This window comes from Chelonia mydas, chromosome 8, assembly GCF_015237465.2.
Source record: "Chelonia mydas isolate rCheMyd1 chromosome 8, rCheMyd1.pri.v2, whole genome shotgun sequence".
In the NCBI taxonomy this organism is placed as follows: domain Eukaryota; kingdom Metazoa; phylum Chordata; order Testudines; family Cheloniidae; genus Chelonia; species Chelonia mydas.
Genome location: NC_057854.1, coordinates 21,446,905 through 21,462,406, shown reverse-complemented (window position 1 = coordinate 21,462,406; position 15,502 = coordinate 21,446,905). Strand labels below are relative to the sequence as shown.

General features: G+C 50.4%; 1 protein-coding gene across 4 annotated transcripts in view; it reads left to right on the top strand.

The window, feature by feature from the left end:
• The first annotated feature begins 1,724 nt into the window (after positions 1-1,724).
• The window catches only part of SH3TC2 (SH3 domain and tetratricopeptide repeats 2), a 28,523-nt gene continuing 14,745 nt past the window's right edge, over positions 1,725-15,502 (top strand). For 2 of the 4 annotated variants that reach the window (XR_006283312.1, XM_043521036.1), the window contains exons 1-9: positions 5,422-5,570; positions 6,767-6,886; positions 8,451-8,555; positions 9,386-9,513; positions 10,585-10,690; positions 11,142-11,285; positions 11,421-11,622; positions 12,413-12,486; positions 13,441-13,636. Coding sequence is in view for 3 of the 4 variants with exons in the window: in XM_043521036.1 (XP_043376971.1) it covers positions 5,516-5,570; positions 6,767-6,886; positions 8,451-8,555; positions 9,386-9,513; positions 10,585-10,690; positions 11,142-11,285; positions 11,421-11,622; positions 12,413-12,486; positions 13,441-13,636 (1,130 nt within the window). In the remaining variant the exon portion in view is untranslated. Of the gene's footprint in view, positions 1,994-5,396; positions 5,571-6,766; positions 6,887-8,450; positions 8,556-9,385; positions 9,514-10,584; positions 10,691-11,141; positions 11,286-11,420; positions 11,623-12,412; positions 12,487-13,440; positions 13,637-15,502 lie in introns of those variants that run through there. The other 2 variants (XM_027824783.3, XM_043521037.1) reach the window with 2 other exon arrangements.

The window sequence follows — 15,502 nt, the reverse complement described above, 5'->3', positions numbered from 1 at the left end:
CTGGTGGTGGCAAAGGCGGCCAGGCGGGCACGTGGAAACCCTGGCCGTGCTGGAAGAGCACACCCAGCAGTGCAGCTGGCAGCAGCTCGCTGGGCACCAGCCAGCGCAGGCGTGGCACTGCCCAAATGTCAGGCGGACCGTGTCCGTGCAGACGCACCTTGTGCATGCTCCAGCTGTTGCACGTGGTCTAGCTCCGCGCCCATGTGGCGACGCCATGCCGGACCTGGGGGCCCAGTGACTGTACTGCCCTGGGGCATGGAATTGCTGTCAGCAGGCCTGGTTTCAGTGAACCCCTCCAATCCTGCCCAGCCAAACACATGCCCCAGCAAATGGGCTCCTCCCACCCTCCCTCCATGCTGTCCACTGCCCAGGCAAGAAACAGGTTTTCCCCTTTGCTGTCCAATGTCCCAGGGCCTTCCTCTTTGTACCTGGCCTTCTAGGGGCACCCAGGGAACAAGACTACACCCCTCGCCCCCTTAATGCCTTGCACAATCAAGAAGCAGCTTCCCCCACCCCCGAGCCGCCTGACATGCCCGAACTTGTTTGCAGCTTGCAGTGCATCAGAAGTTGCAGGATGGACGTGAGCTCTGGGCAGCCGGGTTTTTTCTTCCCTTTGGCGCTGTGTCACAGTGACTTAGAATGCTAGGCCAGAAAGGAAATGGCTGGGTCAGCCCACGTAGCCCTTCCACCGGGGGAGCTCAGTGCCTTGCTAACGCTGACAGACTCTCCTCACCCCCATTTCACAGAGGAGGAAGCTGAGAGCAGAGAGGGAAAGTGATTTGCCCAGGGTCGCACCGCAATAGGGCGACCACCCTTGTGGGATGGAAATAAGAGACAACCGCGGGAAAGATAAGGGACAACACTTTTTTTTGAAGGGACATTTTAGGGAAACTCCATTCCCCTTTCCACTGCATGTATTTTTCTCCCCTGTACATTTTTACTGCCTGCAAGTATGTGATACAATTATCATGAACTTCAATTTAATGTTTAAAATGGTCAAAGGATGACGCTTAAGGGACAAATCAATAAACTATGGGACGGGTGGTCACCCTAAGGGACAAATGAATGAACTATGGGATAGGTGGTCACCCTACACAGCAAGTCAATGGCAGAACCAGGAACTGCAGTCAGATCGCCTGACCGTAGAGCTGTGCATAAAACGTCTAGACTATGAGAAACCCCCATTGTGCTGCCCCAGCATAAGAGTCCTCTCCCCTATGCTCATGGCAGCTCTCAGTCTGGGGCCCGAGTCTCTCCTCATCCCCTTCCAGTCCAAGCCATCGCTCCTGGGGTTGTCTCTGTTTCCTCACCCTTCTTGTCGCCTGCTCTAGGGCCTGATGACAGAGCAGAGCTTTTCCACTCGGAGTTGATGTTTAACCAGCATTAAAACGTCTCAACCTCAAGGGCACAGAGGGGAGTCAGAGGCCTAGGGAAGCTGGACAGCAGGGCAGGTAGCCAGGCCGGAATAGCTAGTTTAGTCAAAACAACAGCTCAAGAACAAGACGGACAGGCTGCTGGTCCAGCCTGGACCGATGCTAATCTGGCTCAAAAGAACCCCAACCTGTTTCCCCAGCCCCTGGTGGATTTACTTTCTGGAAACCCAGCTCTGAGGTAGCTTTGGTGCTTTCCTTCTGTGAGCCAGGAATCCGAAAGCACTGAGCTGTTTACAGCACAGCTCCTGGGTAACTCATTGACCTCAGCATTCAGCTGCACTGCTGGGAAACAGAGGTCCCCTGCATGATAAGCTGCTCTCACAAGACATTCTTTTCTTTGTGCGAGGGAGTGGCTGTGTTGTGCCTGCTTGCCTGGCTCATAAACACACACACGCACACACATACACATGCTCTCCCTGACTCGCCCGGCAGTGCTGCTATCCTCAGGCACAAGGGTGTCCACACAGTCCCTCTGGGGCACTTCCTGAAGGGCCTGACCTGCAGAGACACCTAGGGAGAATGCTGGGGAGCAGAGCGACCTTGGGCCGATGAAGAATCAGGTCAGTAAAGCTGCTCGCTCTGCTGGGCAGTTGCGTTTTCCTTCTGTGGCAATCTGCCTGTCCCGCTGCAGTGCCTCTTGCCTACCTGTGAGATTTCTCAGCTGAGTAAACATAGCAGGGAGGCAGGTTTTCAGGCATTTCGAACAGCCCTGTGGATGGTACACAGCCACAGGCAGCCCGGCGGAGGCGCTGGGGGAATGGAGCTGGGATTTTCAGTCCCAACTGAGTTAGGCGCTCAGATACCTTGGCGATGGGCACGGCCTAAGAGCCGGAGCAGAATAGACTAGTTTGATTTCCTAGGAGGTTCAGAGGTCTAATGAGCAGGGAAACGCAGACCAGAGCTGGCAGCCTTTCAGGTTTTACTGAGGTGAATTTAGTCTTGGTGAAAGGTGCTATTGTGACAGCGCCAGAGACCAAAGCCTACTGTGTTATTACCACAGTACAGGCAATGCCTGGGCAATAGGCAATCGCAGGGCAAGCTCCCCACCCCATGGCTTAGCGTGCCCCACTGACGCTGACCTGGAGGATAGACCTAAGGGAGGGCTGGGAAGTGAGTCTCTGTGGTTCACTCAGAACTTGGCTTCCTTCCAGAAACTGCCAAGCAGGGGGCAGCTAGTGCCAGTTGTGCTGGAGGGTTCGGGTAGGGACCCCTCTCCCATGAGGAGTTGGGAGTGGAGGCCGCTCATGTCTTTCACAGGACTGACTGTTCACCTAAACCAGGTGAGGCTCCTCCTCAAATCAGCATGTGAAACGGTTTGCTTAGTCACTAGGATGAGGCTTTTCAACTGAGCTCGGGGCCAGATTTCCAAGTGCTCAGCAGCCAGAGCTCAGTGCGGGGATGGACAGGTAGGAAATGGGGGAAGTGCTCCTCTGGGTGCCAAGTTCTTTGGAAAATTTGTTCCCAGCACATCAGCACCTGTCTGGTAGGGATGTGTGTGGATTACCCCTCTCCTCCCAGCCCCCAACCTCCTGCTTTCACAGGGACAGCTGAAATCCACACTTGAATCTGAATTTCACCACTGGCTCCTGGATCTTTATGCTGGGAGGCCAAATACCTCCTAATTTTGGGGTTTTCAAAATCTGGAGCTAAATTTTGTGATTTGAGCCCATTTCCAGCATCTCTTATGTTATGGCCAGGAACAAGCTCCTTTGGTCTGGAGGGACTAATGGGGCAATACTAGGGAATCCAGCATGGTTGCTTTCCAGCCCACTTTCTGTCTGCTCCCCTCAGCTGCACAGAGAGTTAGCAGTAGGAGGACTAGGAGAGAGCAGAGACTGGGAAAACAGGGATTATTTGTTCTGTACAAACAAGGCCAGGAAGAGGAAGTTGCAGAGTGTCTGGAGGGCTGCAAAGAAGGCGAGTCACAACAAGATGTTAGTGAGAGTGTGGGACCGGGGGCAGGGAGGGCTAAACCAAAGCTAGGCAGAGTCCAGGCACTGGTGGACAATAGGAGTAGAACTGGGCAGAGAAAGGTAATTGCATGTTGCAGAGGATTTTGATAGTTCAAAATTTGGTTTTGTTCTGAATAGGAACGAAAACATTGAAATTCTCCTCAAAAGGGCCTGGAACCTTGGCTCCCCGCAGGGCCACAGACCTCAGAAGTCCTGGGGTCCGTGGCTCTGAGTAGATCTTGATAGTGGCCTGCCCTGGTGCCACGGGCCCTGGAGTCTCTGACTCTCAGGCAGATTGCCTGGCGAGCTGTTCCTGAAAGTCTGGAGTCCCCAGCAGTCCTCCAGGTGGGCTGCCCTGGAGCTGCGCGGATGAGCTGGCAGGATGCTCGGGGTCCCATCTGAACTTTGTCAAAATCAAATCGTCTCTGCAAAGACAACGCAGTTTGGCTGAATCAGCAAATTCAGATGGCTACAATGTTTCACCGGAATTTGTTGGACCAGCTCTAGTTAGGAGTACTCTGTGCTGGGGGATAACTGGGCTAAATGCACTGATACCCAAGGCAGCAGTACCAGCTTGGCCAAGGAGCAATTCCCTGTAGGATACAGACACTGCCCTGCATGCTTAAATGGACCAGGCTGACCCACACTGCCTCGTTCTGTCCCAGGCATTAGTATTATTTATATTATTGTCGTCCCTAGGAGGCTCAGTCATGGCCCAGGAGGACTGCACTGTGCTAGGTGCTTTCCATCACTCTATCATGCTGCTGCTTCTTGCGGAGAAGCACAAGCCACTGTCCGGCCTGGCTTAGTAGTGTTTTAAGTTGAGGAAACACTTTCTAAATCAGCACTTGTCCCTTTAATTCTATCTTTGGCCCATTGTTCCCTTTGGCCGTGCCCTGCTCCAACACCGCAGAAAGGTTGTGATACACACAGTTACTTTGGGTAGGCACAGCATTGCTAATTTAGTCTAGTCATGTCCTCAGCCGATGATGCTCCAGATGAAAACCAAAGCAAGTTATCCTGGGTAGGTTTATGACCATTCAGTTCCTGGTTTAACCCCCCAGCCCCAACAAGAGCACTGTCCATGCCATCTTTCCATCCCTTGGGCACTTTTGGAGGTTGTCTGATAGACTGAGGCTAAATTACACCCTTGCTATAGACATTCCGATGGCATCTGCCACCCTCAATGTGCCTACCTGTTGGGGAGAACGCCATGGAGCTTGCAGTGACATCTGGCACTCTGAGTCTGGGGGTGGGAAAGGACCTTTCAGGCCAATGTGTTGCTCTTCAGTGACCTGAGCCATGAGTTTAAAACCTCTCCCTGTGCCATTTGGTTGTATTTGTGCATCTCAATGATAGGCCTGTGACAAGAATTAAGGACCTGTGACAAGAATTAAGGACTGGGCAATAAGAGTTTAGTGCCTGGCTCTGCCATGAACTCTGTGTGACCTTGGACGACTCATTTCCCTCTTTGGGCCTCAGTCTCCCTGTCTGTGGAATGGGGAGAATAATACTTTCCTAATCCACACGGCAGTTGTGAGGCTTAATCTGTCAAAGGTTGCAAAGTGATCCCCGGATGGAGAATGCTAGAGAAGCCACAGCAATATTATTACTGCAGGTGAGAGGTGCTCGTGAAAGAGTCAGATGCAGGGTTGGCTTTTGGGGGCAGGGATGGAGGGGGATTCAGTGTCAGTGCAGAGAGGGTGTATGTCTGAGATGAGGCAGAACAGCAGAAGAGGGGGGTCCAGATGGCTTCCAGGAGAACCCCAACCAAAGCCTACATGTGGATTTCCTCCACCACTCTCTGAAGCCTGGAATGCCAGGAATGTATTGCATGGCATTCGAGATATGATCTGAAAAGACAGAGAGAGAAATGAACCCACTGGAATCACAGAGCGGACACTGGGCAGCCGCAGCCGCAGCCGCACCGGCCTGGGAGACAGGCCCAGCCCCACCCCCCGCCTCGCAGATGCCCAGCAGCCATCAAAAGATGCATTGTGCATTGAGAGTCTGAGTCCCAGTGCCAGTGGGGAGAGAGCGCCATTGCAGGGCTGGGTAGCACCGGACTCACCCCACGGCCGTGAGAAGGGACGACCTGCCGGCCTCGGGCCTGGGTGGGATGGTGGACACATGGGCTGCTGCTTTGGTGCCCCTTTGCAAAGGGATCTTTCATTATGGTGCGCAGGTAAGCTGTCTGTAGGGATATCAGCTCTCTGCATTCTCCTAGCTACTGTACAATGCTGAGCTGTGGGTCCTTTAGCCTTATATCTCACAGTTCTGCCAGACTTGCTGGGAAAGGCCCTAGTGGTCAGGTCTGGCTCTGTCAGACTGCTCACTCACGCACAGGGATAGCTGCTGTTCTCTCTCTTTCCCTCCCTTTCCCTTACCACTGCCTTGCCAGTGCCTTCTGCCTTTGACATGCAGTGAGGGCATTCTGCAGAAACCAGCTGTGTCATCAGGGAGGGGAAGGAAGGAGTCATTCAGTTTGCTTGTGCAGAACTTTCTTCCAGGTTTCCCTGGGAAACCTTCAGCAACCCTCTGCCTCCACTTCTGCCTCCTGACTGACGGCTCTTTGGGGCAATAGTAGGGCTTGCAGACAGCATCATCTGGTGGTGTTCGTCTTTTTAGGTCTGAATGCACATGGCAGGGCCCTTTGTCTTGGTGCTGTCAGGCCTGGTGACCTGATCTGGCAGAGCTAACATGCTAGAGAATGTATTGTAGGGAGGAGTCCTGAGGTGGCATGAAGACTGGCTGGATGATGATGTTTCCCCCCAGGCTGTAACTTTTCTGACTCGTGGGTTCTCTCTCTCCTGGAAAGAGAGGAGGGCCAGATCCTGATGTCAGCTACTCTGGCGGAAATCTGGAGTGAGTCCACGGCAGCAGAATCCCTGTGAATTTGCACTGCAATAGCTGAGTTACAAACCTGGCCTATTGTTCCCCTGAACCCTTTGCTGGAGGAGTTCAGCTCGGGGTTGGGATTCGCTCAGGAGATCTGCTGTTAGACGTTACAAAATATCATCTCAGCAAAGGCGGGGTGAATGAGTCACTGTTGGCAATTGCCCCGAAACCCGGCAACCAGTTTCAATTCATGTATCGAAGCGCTCCTAGTTCCCTTTCTGAGACAGCAGGAACAAAAATAAATACTGGTGTGGGCAAGCCTGTCCCCCAGTCGTCCACGCTGAGCCTGCCTGAGACAAATATCCCCAGGGATGTCCCACCAGGGCTGTTTGGCAAACCCATGGCAGCAGCAGTGAGAGTAGATACAACACTCTGGAAGCAGTACCCTTCGTTTTTGTTGATGTACCATTCCAGCTGGGTCCCATGGCCAAGAATACCCTACTCTGTGTCTGATCTGTTTTGTTTGCACCATGTGTTCTTCAGGTGAAGAGCCGGATTCCTGTTCTCCCACCCCAGCCCTACTTCTGCCCACTTGGTCCAGTCTGCAGAACTACACAGCTGAGCCTCAAGAAAAATGCTTCCCGGAGGAGACCATGGCATCAGGTACCTGAACACTGGAAAAGGGGAACATCCCACTGGTCACAGTCAGATGGACATTGCAATATTGGTGCCAATCAGCCTCCTGCAGGGCTACTGGCCACACTGAGTCGGAGATAAGGCTCTCCTTGTTATAACAGCAATAAGAGCATTAAGTGTGGAGAAAGGAAAGAGAAAGTGACGTAGGGGAGGGACTTGTTAAATGAATACTAGTCAAGCCCTAGTCTCTGAGGCAGTGTGGTCTAGCAGATAGGGCATTACATAGGAGTCAGGAGACTTAGATTCTATTTCAGGCTCTGCCACTGACTCATTTCCTGGCATTGGGCAAGTCACTTCACCCGTGCCTCAGTTTCCCCATCTGGGGAATGGCGATATTGCTACTTATACTCCTTTGTAAAGTGCTTTGAGTTCGTCAGATGTAAAGTGAAATATAAACATTTAGATAGGGGCTTCTGCGTGTAAGCAAAGCTCACTAACTAAGCAGCCTGGGGCTGTCTTTTCTACTGCTAACAGTAAATATGGTGTATAAAATGGCAGTTTATTTTACAAACTGGCAAAGCTGACTAAATAAAAAGAACATTAGAGAACAGTTATGGTCAGAAAAGTGAATTACAAAAGTACCTGCATTGTTACAGTCTCTCATCTCTTGGTGCCCGAACATCTTTCAAGTCACATCGGCTTACTGACAAAAACTGGGTTTTAATCCTGTTATCCCTGCAGAGCCAATGCAGCTGTGGAAGAGCACACTGGATTTTAATGCACTTCAGGCATCATTAATGTAATTGCCAGCTAAAGTTCCAATTCCAGAATCTTTATGGCGATGGTTGATGATGTGTGAAGCAGAAAGAATGAGGCTTGATTTTCAGATGCCGGCCTGAGCCAGCAGTTTGGAAAATCTCATTTTGACTGGCAAGATGATGAGAAAGGTGTTATTCAAATTACTGAGCCTCCTGCATTGAAGAAAAGTAATAACTACAGGATCCCCCAAAATGTCGCTTTTACAGTGTCATGTTACTGCCCAGATCAGCATGCTAAGGGTCTGAATTGAAAACAAGAAGGGAAAAACACCACAGCTCAGTGCTACCCCCGTACTGGGGCAAAAGCAAACAGTCATTAAGGGGTGTTCCATGGCGAGGGTCCTTAAGAACACAATAATCCACTAATCACTACAAAAGGTTGTCCTCTTCTGCCCCCCCCCCCTTCCGCCCCGTAATAGCTCACCTTAAGTGATCACTCTGGTTATAGTGTGTATGGTAACACTCATTGTTTCATGTTCTCTATGTATATAAATCTCCCCACTGTATTTTCCACTGAATGCATCCGATGAAGTGAACTGTAGCTCACGAAAGCTTATGCTCAAATAAATTTGTTAGTCTCTAAGGTGCCACAAGTACTCCTGTTCTTTTTACTAATCTCTCTCTCTCTCTCTTTCATTCGTTAGTCAGTGTGATATAAGAGACAGTGTGTAACCCACTTAATTTGTTTTAAGAGCGTTTTGTAAGGTAGAATTTACTGTATCTCCTCTGTGAAAACTGGCAACCGCCCTTCTGTTTCCATGATGTCTTGTTAGGTAACCCCAGGCAGCTGGATCCAGGAGATCAGCCTGCACAGGTAGCAGAGAGCCCTCTGGAGACCGAGTCTGTGTCACTGGCTGTAGGGGAAGGATTTCCAACTGGTAAGTTATTGTCTTGTCCACGGTCAGCGTTTCTAATGATAGTATGTAGCAAAGACTGACCCACACCCAAATGGATCTTCCCAGCCCACCAGTTTTTCCTCTTTAATATTAGTGTCCAGAGAAACTATTTGGGCTGAGCATTGGTCTGACCTGTGTTATTTAAACAATGTAGCAAATTGAGGGTCAGAGGCATGGGTGGGGCATGCAACTCTATGCCGGGCGGCTTTAATGCCAGGTGTCATAGCAGGACACAGCTAGGCTGGTCAGATGTCTCCATGTCCCATACCATAATACGTTCCTCCTTCTTTACAGTGCTTAATCACCATTATAGGCTGTAGGTAATCCCCATTAGGGTTAAGGGACGTTCATAAAAGTGAAAGACTGAGAGCAGCAGATGGAGCAAAGCCTGTGCAGGCAGGTGTTGTGCAAGCTTTTCCCACACAGCTCGGCCAGCAGGCCTCAGTGTGGGGTCTGCAGCTCTGCAACTGCACCGCCTGCTATTCCACACAGCTAAGCCAATGCATCTCAGTCTTGACCTGCAGTGCCCTGATGTTCCAGTCCTGGAGCCTGTCCTCTGCAGAGTCAGCCAGTCAGACTGTGTAACACACAGTCATGTGATGGTTTTGCATGTGGATGACAGTCCATGAGGATGAGCCTTCCAAACTCGTCCGGCTTGTCATCTAACCCAACCCCACTAGACGAATGTTCGGTCTAAGGGTGAGGTCAGTGCCCAAAATGGCCAGGTGGGGCGCTGGTGCTTGGGTTATTGTCTTTTATTTTTTTACATGTAACAGTTGCTCTTCTTTAATCAGCCGTGTTTCATTTTAAAGAGATTGCGCTTGTGTTCTCTGTTGAGAGTCGCACTTCTCAGTGTGTCAACTCCCAGCTGCAGAAGGCAGCAAGGAAGAAGCTGTGGGCCCTGGAAAATGATGACAAGGACATCTGTGATCTTTTCAAGGTGAGAGTCCCAGGTGTGTGCATGCAAGAGCAAGAGAGGGTGGAAGGGGAACTGCTCACATGTACCTTGATTGGATGGGAGCCACATGGTGATAGGAGAGTGGTGGATGCTAGAGGCAGCCAAAGAGTTGTGAGGTTTTCAAAGGTGTCTGAGGGAATTGGGTGCCAAAATCCCACTGAAAGTTAGCCTATGCAGATAGATGGACGGATAACCAATTTAGAGATAGGGCAATTCCCTTTCATTTTGTGTCAGCCAAGGTTCACAGAAGATGTCAGGATGTTGTAAGATTAAATTTAAATTTAAAAAGATGCCATGTATTAATGTTCATTGGTCGGATCTATCCTTCTGCCTGAGTTCTTCAAGTCCCATAGTGTTGCCACCATGTAGTACCACCATGTTCTTTACTGATATCTCTGTGATGGTCTCAGCTACTCAGAGGCTGGAGATCTGGAAGAAGAAATGAGTACAACTGCTGGTGACAAGGGAAAGTCTCTTTATCTCAAGAGGCAGATCTACAGCTCTCAGAATCAGAGGGTCCCTTGGATCAAGTCACAGGAGGGAAGGATTTCTTACACCCCTTAAATCCAGCTGAGCGGTAGTTTGGGAGGTGCCCCTGTCTTGATTAAACACTGCCCCTCCACCCCCACTGAACAATACAGATACCTGCATTTCATAAGCAGAAGTGCACTGGTATGTGCAATAAAGTTAGGAAAGGATTTTGTGGGGAGAGAGTTAACTCCCGCTCACTCATTCTGCTGCATCAACGAGCATCAGCGATGATAAGGAGGGAAAAACGGAAGAGATTCAGTCCTTCCTTTTGGAAGGACGCAAATGGCACAGCCTCCAGCAGGCAGCAAAGCCCTGCCTGTAACCCTGGCCATGAACTCAGAGTCCCAGATCTCCAGGTTGGACCACATCAGAATCCTGGTTCTGTATCACAGTTCTAGGCCCTTCCGTTATTAGCAAACATGAAATGTACCATGGCTACCCCTCATATCATGGCTGCCAGGGCAGAAGTTCCAGCTGAACCCCAGGGACTTCTCACATCCTTGTGCTATCTTCTCTCTGTAGGAGCTCTCAGCCAGGCTGGTCTGTATCCAGGCCCAGAAGGATCGGTTCCTCCTCGCCTTCAAGACCACAGAAGAAATCTGGAAGTTTTCCACATATTTGGCTTTAGGTAGAGCACTCATCACACCAAGCAGGGAGAGGGGGTAGTCAGTAAGTGGTGAGGTTGAATCAGATCCTCAAATGCCCCATGCCAGAGAAAGCCTGTGAGTAGGCATTAAGCCATGCCAGGGATGCCATTGGCTAACAGGGTGGAAAGCTTAATGAGCAAGGGATGGTGCAGGAGAAATATGTAGCATGGTACCCAGCTACAGATTTATGAAGCCACTGTCCAGCTCAGTGCAAGAGACACTGAGTCCATATCTGCCAACCCCTTCATTGCATACAATGGAACTGGGAATCACTGATAAGGATGGACAATATCATCACCAAAGAGGCTGTTGCTGCTCTGGTTGCAAATAGCTGCTCTGATGGATGGCAGAAACAGGACTTTGTCCTTTTACAGGCTAGGAGTATATGGAAAAGGAGCTTGTTTAGACTGTGTTCTTTCTTCGGTTTATAAGGCTACGTGGCTTGCTGTTTGGAGCATCTTCTCTTTGACCATGGGTACTGGTTGAACTGTTCTCTGGTGGAGGACACTGAGATCAGAATTACTGTAGATGAAGATCACTTGGCCACCATGTATCTGGGTCTGCTACTCCAGGAAGGTGAGAAGCGACTGCCCATCTGGGGACATGCATCCCAGCAGGATTGTGGTTTAGAGGGTGCAGAGCCAATCTGGGTTCCAGATTGCATGGATATATACAGAACACTGCTAATTGCTTCCCTGCTTCTGTTTGCAGGTCACTTCTTTTCCAGAGCAGTGTTCAATGTGCCTCAATCCCTGGAGGGGGGAGAGGAAAGCTTAAAGCTGCACAAGAACGAGCTAGTGCACGTGAAGGACATTGGGAAAGAATCGAAATGGGAAGGGATGTCCTTATCAACAGGTCAGCGAGGCCTGGTGGCTGTGGCAGCCATAGAGCCATTGCCCCACCCATTTTACCAGTAAGTACACAGGCTGTGATGTTCTACACAAGGGGCCATGCTGCCCACCCAATGTTTGTTCCTGATCATGGCACTTTCAGGGTCCCTATTGCCAGGGCAGCACTAACTCCAGGGTACGGGAGTACTCTTATCGCTGAGAGTGATGGGGCAGCCCTTTGTACCTGAACAGTAGTGGTCTGGAATTTCAGCACCTTTGTAAGATCAAGGGTTTAATTCTGGTCTCACTCTGCTTTTATACTGATGTTGGTCCTTTGACTTCAGTGGACTTACTCTTGATTTATGCTGGTGTAACTGGGAGGAAAAGCACAGGATTACATAAGGATTACATAAAGGATTACATAAAGTTGGTTGAAGTTGAAGGCTGCCACAGTGGCTGGCTGTTGAGGAATTACTGTTATTATTATGGTCCATCATGACAGATACCTGGCTAAGCCGTCGTGACATGGGCATCACTCACAGCAACCATTGTAGTTGCTCAGTGAAACTCCCCTCCACAGCCTGTGAAACTCATCATGCTTTTAAGTGGGTGGCATTTTATGTCACTCAGATGCCTGTACCTGCGCTTCTTACGTACTACCCCCTAGAAATATGGCATGCCCAGGGTTAGTGGATTGGCAGCACTGGACATGTGCCATGTGAGCTCCTGCTACCTAAGGGTCCCAGAGCACTTTTGGTACCCATCTGAGCTTCTCCTTGACAATGTGGCTGGTGGTCTGAGAACACTAACATTTATCAAGTGAACCATTCTCAGAGAGAAGTGATGTGTTTATCCAGGGTTTCCTCTGTTTAGGTGGTTTCTGAAGAACAATCCAATGAGCTGCGGCACCTCCAAGGAGATCAGCGGGACAACCTCTCAGCCCATTGGTGTGTACGCCTTTGTAATAACGCAGTCTTTCCAACACGAGGCCACCATGGCCCTTACCACACTGGGTTCAGCTATGGAAGGGCCTCTCCCACAGATGCACAAGGCATATCTCTCTTGCTCCAACAGTGACACTTGAGTTACAAGAAGCAATGGAGGAGAGAAAAGCAGCATCTTCAGGGTTCTCCAGCATTCTGCATGGGGCCTTGAGACAGCATGTGCTTTGAAAGGCTAACCTTAACAGCCTAGGGTAGAAAGAGCTGCCGACAGTCTGCAGCATCCTCTTATATTCTTTCCCCGCCTTTCCACTTTACTTTTATTCTCTCTTCTCTCTAGTGCCTCTGTTTCCTTTCGTCCTGTAGGGCCTGAATGTTAAACAATTAGACACACAGAAGTGCACACACCATAGCACACCAGACTTGTGCCTGCAATCCCTGCAACACCAAAGAGTAACTGGGTGAGCACATGTGCACACAGTCATTTTTGGGCATTTGCCTCCTCTTGGGTATGGTAACTGCATGTACAAATTAGACACGTCACTGGGTACCAGTGCTTGCCTCTCTGCAAGTCAGACCATGAAACATTCACAGACATCTCTGGCAAACTCTGTTCTATGCAGAGTCAGTTTTGCTGTGAGCAGTATGATGCAGAGAACCATGAATTTATTTCCCCCAACCAATCTTCATTGTCGGGGTTATTTGCAAGGATTTGGGTCTTTGTCCATCAGGCATCTGACCTGCTTTTGCTGCTTATAGCTCCCTCTCCCTGATATCACAAGCATCTTCGCAGAAACCACAAAAAGGAGCAGATCAATCAGGGACAATGGGACCCTGTTTTCATCCACTGCATAAGCATGATCTCTGATTGGCCACCCCACTTCCAACGAGGGAAGGTCCAAATATGCTTAGCACTTGGGCCAACCCACTGAAATCAGATTGTTTCCCTTTGTTTCTCAGGCACGGGGAGGTGCACGGCCACAGAGGATCACAGAGGGAGAGGATGGGATGAACTGAGTTTCTCCAAGGGAGATAGCATAGAGGTTGTTGGTTTTCTTATACCAGGACTGCTGTGGTTTGTGGGGAAATCCACAAGCAGTGGGACCATTGGCTTTGTCCAGAGCAAACACATAGCAGCAGAAACTTGTGAACCTCTGTAAGTATTCCAGACAAACTCCTGGGGCAGGAGGGAGGGAAGGGCTGACTTAGATCCATTCCAGGTATGTGCAGAAATCCCGGTTTCCTTGCAGGAGCTATGTCTAGATTCCATCCCAGGTGTGCTCAGAAGCCAGGTTCTCCCGCCAAACAATAAACAGACTGAAGGAGTCTCTACTTAGAACAGACTTAGCCTAGACCTCCTCACAGTCCTGGGTTTCACGGGACTGTCCTGCTTTGACCCCACCAAGCCCCTGGTCCCAGTTGAAGTGAACATTTCCCACATTCATGACCACCATCATAGGTGGGGCGGGGAAAGGGACCTCATAACCATGTTTGAGAGGACCCCAAACCGAGTAGTGTTGTGGCCTGGCGCACGGGGTCACAATGCCGCCCAGCTGCCCTTCCACCTACAGAGAGGCAGACAGGCCAAACCTGCATCCCACATTAGCCACTTGAATTGTGGCAAGGTATGTCAGCTGTCACTTCTCCCTTGTCTCAGGTAGTTCTCAAACTGGCTGTTTGTGCCTGCTAAGAACAGTACTGTTCTAGGCTCTGGTTTGTTTTATAGTTACACTTGTGTGCTGCTCCTCCCCCTCATCTCAGTGTCACACAACAATTGGCTCCTCTCCACCCTTTTAATATCAGTTGTAAATGTTTATTGGCCACCTAGCTTTGTCAAAGAGGCTGCAGGTTCCTCTGACAGTGATGCACAATGGGCCCCGAAGGAGGCAGAGGAGAGCGCCCAAGAGAGTTCTTTTCTCTGGCCTGCAGGAGAATGCAGCCACTTTGTCACAGCTCCATGCTGAGTGACATTAAACACCAGCTCCAACACCATCAAAAGGAAAAGGCAAGAGCCAGCAGAGGAGGCAGGCAGTAACCCCCTAACCTCGTAAAGCCCTTGGCAGTGGGCTTTGTTGGCTAATGGAGGACGTAGGCTCCAACTAGAGATACCGCTACTGGGGCTGAAGGTTCACAGAATTAGCATTTTGGTCTGTTTTTCACAGGCTTTCCAATGCTTCAGGCAGCCATTTCTGGGGGTGGGATAACTCAAGATCTTGTCTCCTTGTGGCTTTCATTGCCTAGTTGGTGGAAGTACTGTGAGGAAGCCAGGCCGCATTTTTTCTACTCCAGAAGTGGCTCCCGGAGACAAATAATGAAAGCCCTATTAAAAACACACATAAAAGTGCTAAAAGGAGTGCCTCATACCACGGGCGTAGTTTGGGGGAGGGCAGGGCAGGCATGGAATTTGTCCTCCAAATGTGGCCCCATGGGCCTGACTGGAGATCCCCCCTCCCCCGCCCCCAATATAGAAGTCAAACCTTATACCCCTCATCTGTGGCGCCCCATACATGGGAGAGGGAGAATGCTCAAACAAAGCCTTGGGCTTCTGCAGCTGTGTTCAGTTGTGCAGCCAAGGGGGTGCCATTGTTGCTCCGTCTGAGATCCCGGGTACCTTCGTGGGTGGCTAGCCCCTCCCGCCACACCTCCATTACTGTTTCTAGCACGCTAGCTCAGCCAAAGTGAGTGCACGGATGTCTGGAAATTACACCTCCAGTGTAAGCGTACGCTTTGGGCCTGCTGATCACTTATATTCTGCAGAGGTTCTCGTCTTGCTCAGGGCAGATTTTCCTTCCCCTGAAAAAGGGCCACGCTCCTGTTAGAAATCAGATCCTTCCCTTTGCTCCTGCTCTCGCTCCTGGCTGGTGAAAGTGTTCTTACAGTGGAGCTTCCCTTTCTCTACAAAGCTTTTTGCACCTCACCCCGGGTATGTGTTCGGCAGACTCCTTTCCACCCACATCCACCTCAGCACAGCACTCCTGGGTGTGGGCAGGGCAGAGGGAGCCTATCTCCTTCCGTGAGCCCG